Here is an 8702-nt window from a genome sequence, read left to right as displayed (position 1 = left end):
TGGGGGACTAGAAAACGGAATTGTGAGGTGAGACGAGTTCCGATTCTCTTTGTTTGCTTTTGTTCCTAAGGACACGGCAGTTTCAAAACTAAGTTTTTACTATCCGGACATATCATATTTAATATTTAGAGATTTAAAATCACCTTCAGGTATAGGTTCTTCAGTCATCTGTTTTATTTCTAAATAACAAAGACAGCTTTAGTGTCGTTTTGAAATTTTATATTATTTGTTAACTATGAAAGATTAACATTATGAAAATATACAAAGTTAGGCTTTCTTACTCTCACACCCACCCCCTGCAGACTTCTCCAAAATAGCTACTGTTAATCATTGATTGTGTTTCCTTCCAGATGATTTTTAACAAATAAACAAACATGTAGGTTTTCCTTGTGAAGGAAGTTTGTTTTTATAATTAGATGATGACTTTTTTTCCCTTTAGGTTATGGAGTACGTGGGACCTAAAGCCGGTGCGGGAAATCACATTTCCCAAATCAAACAAGCCCATTGTCAGGTAAACGCCTCTCCCATCTTTATAGTATACTCTGTGATGTATTTTTGTTAGAGAGACATGAAGGCACACAGACCTAAAGAAATACGTGATCAGAGTCACTGTCCACAGCTGATGTTTATCTAACACTAGGCTGTCCAACCCAGTGGCCAAAGGAGGCCAGTTCTTGTCTCTCTGGAGCTTAAATCCTGAGTCTGGAGCTGAGTCTAACAGACAGGCATGCTGGGAAACTCCCTGGAGAGGGCCTCTTCATTAGAGAAGCAATATTTTTTCTTGTCTTTATTGAAAATACCAATGGTGATTGATAGCCACAGGAGCGTGCCTGACAAGACTGATAAACAACCAGTTACCTTCCGCTCCATTAACAAGTTTGACTTTCAAAACTCAATGGGATGTAAGTGATTCAAATTCTACATTTATTTTCAATGCACGAGATTTAAAGTTCGATGAACCTAAATTAATAGCTTATTGTTCCATTTTTACCCCTTCCTCTTTCAGGGAAATAAAATACCTCCATAAGTAATCAGCATTTATTTCTATAAAGAGAATATGTAGTACTGTTACATTTTTTTAAAGCTTCCTGTACTCAAGTATTTGTTGTTTAAGTGATAAAGCATAAACAAGGAGGAACAAGAAAATATACAGAGAAGGAATGGCATGCACTGACCTCTGGGATCCTGATTTTATTCTCTAGCATGAGCTTCACAAAACTATGTGAGGTTTACAGTCAAAACCAGTGAGCCGTAGGCACTCATTTTGTTTGTCTCTCCGCTCCAGTAAAGATACTGTAACTTCTTTATACTAATTTCTATATGACCACCAATATGTAATACAGCTTTAAGAGAGATAATGTACAAATGGGATTTCTTTTCACAGCCTTACATTTTCCTCCGATGGCCACCATCTGTACACAGCAAACAGTGAAGGGACCGTGATTGCCTGGTGTCGGAAGGACCAGCAGCGCTTGAAACAGCCCATGTTCTACTCCTTCCTGAGCAGCTATGCGGCCGGATGAAGAAGAGAACGGTGCGTTCTCCACACACTTGAACTCCACAAACTAGACTTGTTCACTTCACCGGTGTTAGGAGGTTGAACATGAAGAAACGGATGACCAAACAAACCATCCAAATAATTATAAAATCTATTCTCTGTACAAAACTCTGCAGCTTCACAAGGTCCTTAGAGGAAGGTTTTGTTCTAAGTTAGTGAGGATTGGTGGAGGGTTGTGTCAGCATGCACTAACCAACAAGACTGAAGTCTGATACAGGAAGCTCAAATCATATTCTTAAAGGTTTTCTTTCTACAAGGGCGTTCTAAAAAAAAGTTAGGGTCTCTCCTTTTTCTATTATTCCAAAAGGGCCAGTAGAATTTAAATTGATTAGCTAATTGTTTATATAAAATACTTTAAAAAATTATATTTAAAAAGTTTTATACTGAGATAACACCCCCCAACCCCCCAAAAAATGAAAGAAAAGGATAAAGAATTCTGAACTTAGTAATTGCTTTCTTTGAGAAGTAAATTGTTCAGTAGGTACGTCTGCACCAAGCATTTTATGGAATATCTAAATACTAAAAACAAACTACTGTTGAACCTCAATGTTAAAAGGCATTTTCTGCCAGTTGCCTCCTTAGCTCAAAGAAGAACCAGAATTTTTTGACAGCCACAAACAAGAACACGGGTATCTTTGATCTCAGACACGTTCTGTTCCTTCGTAAAAATTCTACTGAAAATCCATAACACTAGATACTGACTATCCTTAGTTGTGTCATTAAGATTTAAAAAGTGATAATTCTTTTAATATCTGCCATTCATGGGGCATTGAAAAGTTACGTTTCCAGTAGAAAGCCTCCACTATGCAAAAAGTTTGCACAGACATTACTAATCCAGTCCAGATGAGTCATGTAATCCACTGTGCAGGAAGTTTTCTTCCCCAAAACAGGAGAAAAGATGACCGCTTACCTTGTTTTAAACACTAGGTGGAATAATTCCTTTAGGAAACAGTCATCACTCTGTTTCTACTAACCTGAGAATTCAAGGAACAATAGAAAAATCTAAGTGTACCCCACAGCAAACTTCCCCACGTGAAAACAGAATCCCTGAAACTCTTGGAATAGTCTATCTCTTCCATGGTGTTACAGCTATATTTTCACTTGGGGTGCTGCTATATTGGCTTTGAAAACACTGTAAAATAAGCTCAGTAATATGTTACCAAGGCATAAAAATATGTATTCCTGCCTGAGAATAACTCGCGTGTTTGTTACAGAAATTTGACTCATATGGTGTTTACAGAACTACTTTTGTAACTTCCAAACTTTCTAAAATATTCTGCTTAAAAACTGTATGAAATACAGTTTCCAAGTCTCTGCCGTCTAGACCAATACAAGAGACAGCGCGTGGCCGCGTGCGCTCATGACTTGAAACCGCTTCCGGCGTCACAATGCCGCGCTGGCTGCATTCGGGTCATGTCCGCACAGACCAGGCGTCTGTTCCCAGTTCCACATAGGCGCAGAGATGAGAATATTCCTATTCACGTTGAAGTGATTTGCTTTGTTTAAAAAAAAAGAATTGCAGCTTTGATGAATTCTAGGTTTCATTTTTCTACTGAGAACTTTAAATTTGACCCCTATTAGAATAGGGCTGCTCCTCAGTCTTTTTTTTTAAGGCTGAATTTCATCATTTATCTAACGAGGAAATATGCAAAATGACTGGTCTTGTTAAGAGTGCAATATTATATTTTTATGTAAAAATAAAAATTAATTTGGGGGGATTATTTATTCAGCATGAAACTTACTGTGTATGTTTGAAACACTCCATGGTGTGCATGTTCAGGCAAACATTTCTGTAAATTACCACTAGCTGTGTTTTCGTTGTACACACTGCCACTTCAAATGGGGAATAAATTTCATAAAAACAGATTTAAAGGCCTGTTCTTTATGCACTTTAAATATTGTGCCCAGATCTCAAATTGTTGGCTTTTATTTTTTGTAACCCACATAGGTTCTCTCTTTATCTCCCCTATAAATTTACGTCACTAGTAAAGGACAAGTTTCATTTCTTAATTATGGTCTTTATGACAAATTTTATATTTCAAACTTTACTACCCTTAAATAGAGTTTAGTCAGCCCCAAGGTCAAACCACTCATTTTAAAGAACAGAACAGGCCAGCCGAGTGGGTCAGTTGGTTAAGAGTTAGCTTAAGAGCGTGAGCTCTGAGCAACAGGGTCGCCGGTTGGATTCCCACATGGACCAGTGACGCTGCGCCTGAGCTGAGCTGCTGCTGAGCTGCCAACAGGTGGCAGGATGGCTCATCTGGTGAGAGCACGTGCTCCTAACAAGACTGCCTGTTTGATGGTGGGCTACACCCACCCGCAACTAAGACTAAACTCAGCACCTTGATTTGAGCTGCTGCCCAGATGGCCCAGTAGATAAAGCATGTGCTCTTAACAATAAGGCTGCTGGTTCGACTCCCACATGAGATCATGGCTATGCCCACCCGCAACTAAGATTGAACACAGCACCTTGAGCTTAGAGGCCACAAGCTGCTGATGTGTAGCCAGATGGCAACTGGCGCCCTCCACAACTAAGATTGAAGAACAACAACTTGACTGGTCCCCTTCCCCATTTCCCCAACACTGTTCCCCTCCCCCAATTCCCCAATTTAAAAAAAATAAAGAACAGAGCACCGTCCCCCATATCTGTGTGGAGCCCCCACTGTGTGGCAGGTGCTCCACTGACTCCTGAGGTAGTGCAGGCTGGTGTCGAAACCTGCTATAACAACATACAATGTGTGTGGTTACAGAGTGTGGTTAAGCGCTGCGAAGGGGGAGCATAGGATAACGGGAAGAATTCAATTGAGATTAAGAGAGTCCATTTTAAACTCCACAATAAATAAAGCAGCTACATCTGCCGATACGAAAGACATACACTTGAATGTACACTGAGCTGGGAAGGAGGTGCCACTAATTTTATTGTGTTGTAGGACCTGAACAGAGAAATATATCCTGCCGCTTTGGGGACACTGGGTAGCAACTCAGCTATTTGAGAGAAATTAAATAATACGATATGTCCCTTGAGGCCAAAATGATTAGAAGATCACTTGAGAAGAGGCTACAATATTCTTGCTCCAGTGCTGAGTTTATTCTCCCATGAACAAAGTTAATGAGAGAGAAGTTTAGAAAAGACTGTTTTCTGGCAAAGTTTGGCTCATTTTCAGTGTGAATTAAAGCGATCTTACCAAACAGAATAAACAAAGAAAAGCACACCAAGTCACCTCGTAATCATAGTGGGAAAACCAATGGTAAAGAGAAAATCTTATAAGCAGACATAGAAAAAGAGATACATTATATGCCAAGAAACCCGGGTAATAATACTTCAGACCTCTTAGAAACTGCAAGCGCAATAAATTGACACCTTTATACTGCTTCAAACTGTCACCCTTATAAAAAAATCCCTAAAAAATGAAGGCAAACAAAAGCTGAGACAATTCACCCACAGATCTACATTACAAGAAATGGTGAAAGATATTTTCCAGACAGGAGGAAATGATACCAAATAGAAATTTGGATCTTCACCAATTAATGTGCCATATCAGAAATGGTTAAGTATAAAAGACTTTTGGTATTGGCAGAAAAACAGACACACAGACCAATGGAACAGAATTGAGTGCCCAAAAATAAACCCACACATATAGAGGTAACTAATTTATGGCAAATAAGCCAAGAATATACAATGGAAAAAGGAAAACCTCTTCAGTAAATGGTGTTGGGAAAACTGGACAGCTATACGCAAAAGAATGAAACTATACTATCTTATACCATACCAAACAATTAACTCAAAATGGATTAAAGACTTGAATATAAGACCTGAAACAATAAAATAGAAGAAAACATAGGCAGTAAGCTTCTGGACATTGATCTCTGGTGTTTTTGTGAACTTGACTCCAAAAACAAGGGAAACAAAAATAAATGCATGGTACTACATCAAACTAAAAAAGCTTCTGTACAACAAAGGAAACTAGCAATGAAACAAAAAGGCAAGGCAACCAACCAAATGGAAGATGTTTGCAAATGAGATTTCCAAAAAGGGGCTAATATCCAAAATATATACAGAACTCATTCAACTCAACAAAAACAAAAAAAAACAGTTGTTGGATGGGCAGAGGGTCTGAATAGAAATTTTTCCAAGAAAGACATGCAGATGGCCAACAGGGATATGAAAAGATGTTCAACGGTGCTGGTTATCAGGGAAATGCAAATCAAAACCATGGTGAGGCATTGCCTCACACCTGCTAAGTGGCTGTTATTAAGGAGGGAAATAACAAGTGTTGGTGAGGATGTGGAGGGGAGACCCTCGTGCACTGTTGGTGGGGTTGTAGATTGGTGCAGCCACTATGGAAAACAGTAGGGGGAGTATCCTCAAAAAATTAAGAATAGAGCTACCACTATATGACCCAGCAATTCCTCTTCTGGGTATTTACCAGAAGAATATGAAAACGCTAATTCAAAAAGATATCTGTAGGGCCGGCCGAGTGGCGCGATGGTTAAGAACTCGCTTGGGATGCCAGAGGGCCCCGGTTCGGATCCCACACATGAGGGCCAGTGACACTGCCCTCCACAGCTAAGATGCTGAACAACAGCTCAACCTGGAGCTGGGCTGCCATGAGTNTAACCTCTGTTCTACTTTCTGTCTCTATGAATTTGCCTGTTCGAGGTAGTTTATATTAATAGAAGTGGAACCATACAGCATTCGTCCTTTTGTGACCAGCTTATTTCACTCAGCGTGTTTTCAAGGTTCATCCACGTTGCCGCGTAGGTCAGAACTTCTTTACTTTTTATGGCTGAATAACATTCCATTGTGTAGATAGATAGACCACGTTTGTTTATCCATTTATCTGTTGATGGACATTGGGGTTGTTTCCACCTTTTGGCTATTGAGAATAATGCTGAAACACACTAGGCATTTTGGTTTGTGATATTCGAAGGTCTTTAGCATATCTTTAAATAAAGGAGTATTTCCAGTATTTGTTTCTTTGCTATAAAATCTGAAATTTTTTCATTGCCTTCATAAGGAGAAACATAAATTCTCTACTTTTATGTTAGTTCTAATGGAGAAATAAAATTAAGTGTAGAAACACTATGTCACCCAAACATTATCAACATGAGACTATTTCTGCAAAGAAGACTGGACCCAGCCTCAGGAGCCTCCAATCCACCAGCCATTTACAGTGGTTGATAAGCAATGATTGCCTCCTCTCCTCCCTGGAAAACCACAAAAAGTTTGGTTACTTAGGGTCTTTAAAAAGAAAAAATTAGTTCAATAAAACATTGATTTATAAGATTCAGTGCCACTCTGAAGAATCAGCTTTTTTTTTTTTTAAGAATTAGTTTTTAACTCGGCTAACTTTTACCATTGCTATTTTTTTCTTCAGAAGTCACATGAGTCACTTCTAGATGATTTCAGAGAGTATTGTCTTCTCTTTTTGGAGATTGCTTAGCTTTCTAGATACTTGCAAATTCAGATTTGGTAGTTCATATGCTGAAATATTAATTTACCTAGTTGATTAATTTACCTAGTTGCTCTCTGTCGCAGATTAATTTTTTACTTTTGTCACTGGTCATTGTCTCTAGATAAATATGCAAAGCTCCGTGTGACTTACAGCATAGTAATTTCCTTTGTACAGTCTTCAGTCAGGAGCTGCCTATCCACTTCATCGCTAAAATGGGCTTGGCCCCAGCAATGCCCTCTGGGACCCAGGGTGCTGGGCTCTGAGACGCCCACACCCTGGTGACCTGCAGGTGGTTTTGGCGTTTCAGCTGGCGGAGGCAGTGACCTCAGGCTCTGGACAGTGAACGGAGACCTCGTGGGACATGTCCACTGCAGAGAGATCATTTGCTCTGTTGCTTTCTCGAACCAGCCGGAGGGAGTATCCATCAATGTGATTGCTGGGGGACTAGAAAACGGAATTGTGAGGTGAGACGAGTTCCGATTCTCTTTGTTTGCTTTTGTTCCTAAGGACACGGCAGTTTCAAAACTAAGTTTTTACTATCCGGACATATCATATTTAATATTTAGAGATTTAAAATCACCTTCAGGTATAGGTTCTTCAGTCATCTGTTTTATTTCTAAATAACAAAGACAGCTTTAGTGTCGTTTTGAAATTTTATATTATTTGTTAACTATGAAAGATTAACATTATGAAAATATACAAAGTTAGGCTTTCTTACTCTCACACCCACCCCCTGCAGACTTCTCCAAAATAGCTACTGTTAATCATTGATTGTGTTTCCTTCCAGATGATTTTTAACAAATAAACAAACATGTAGGTTTTCCTTGTGAAGGAAGTTTGTTTTTATAATTAGATGATGACTTTTTTTCCCTTTAGGTTATGGAGTACGTGGGACCTAAAGCCGGTGCGGGAAATCACATTTCCCAAATCAAACAAGCCCATTGTCAGGTAAACGCCTCTCCCATCTTTATAGTATACTCTGTGATGTATTTTTGTTAGAGAGACATGAAGGCACACAGACCTAAAGAAATACGTGATCAGAGTCACTGTCCACAGCTGATGTTTATCTAACACTAGGCTGTCCAACCCAGTGGCCAAAGGAGGCCAGTTCTTGTCTCTCTGGAGCTTAAATCCTGAGTCTGGAGCTGAGTCTAACAGACAGGCATGCTGGGAAACTCCCTGGAGAGGGCCTCTTCATTAGAGAAGCAATATTTTTTCTTGTCTTTATTGAAAATACCAATGGTGATTGATAGCCACAGGAGCGTGCCTGACAAGACTGATAAACAACCAGTTACCTTCCGCTCCATTAACAAGTTTGACTTTCAAAACTCAATGGGATGTAAGTGATTCAAATTCTACATTTATTTTCAATGCACGAGATTTAAAGTTCGATGAACCTAAATTAATAGCTTATTGTTCCATTTTTACCCCTTCCTCTTTCAGGGAAATAAAATACCTCCATAAGTAATCAGCATTTATTTCTATAAAGAGAATATGTAGTACTGTTACATTTTTTTAAAGCTTCCTGTACTCAAGTATTTGTTGTTTAAGTGATAAAGCATAAACAAGGAGGAACAAGAAAATATACAGAGAAGGAATGGCATGCACTGACCTCTGGGATCCTGATTTTATTCTCTAGCATGAGCTTCACAAAACTATGTGAGGTTTACAGTCAAAACCAGTGAGCC

General features: G+C 39.1%; 1 protein-coding gene across 1 annotated transcript in view; it reads left to right on the top strand.

The window, feature by feature from the left end:
• The window catches only part of LYST (lysosomal trafficking regulator), a 165442-nt gene extending 157055 nt beyond the window's left edge, over positions 1–8387 (top strand). Inside the window, exons 46-49 of the mRNA XM_019651799.1 lie at positions 440–511; positions 817–902; positions 7304–7478; positions 7891–8387. Coding sequence (XP_019507344.1) covers positions 440–511; positions 817–902; positions 7304–7478; positions 7891–7966 — 409 coding nt within the window. The 3' untranslated portion in view covers positions 7967–8387. The remainder of the gene's footprint in view (positions 1–439; positions 512–816; positions 903–7303; positions 7479–7890) is intronic.
• The last annotated feature ends 315 nt before the right edge of the window (positions 8388–8702 follow it).

Source organism: Hipposideros armiger, unplaced genomic scaffold, assembly GCF_001890085.2.
Source record: "Hipposideros armiger isolate ML-2016 unplaced genomic scaffold, ASM189008v1 scaffold_167, whole genome shotgun sequence".
Classification (NCBI taxonomy): domain Eukaryota; kingdom Metazoa; phylum Chordata; class Mammalia; order Chiroptera; family Hipposideridae; genus Hipposideros; species Hipposideros armiger.
The sequence above is the reverse complement of the archived record's forward strand: the minus strand, read 5'-3'. Positions and strand labels throughout refer to the sequence as shown.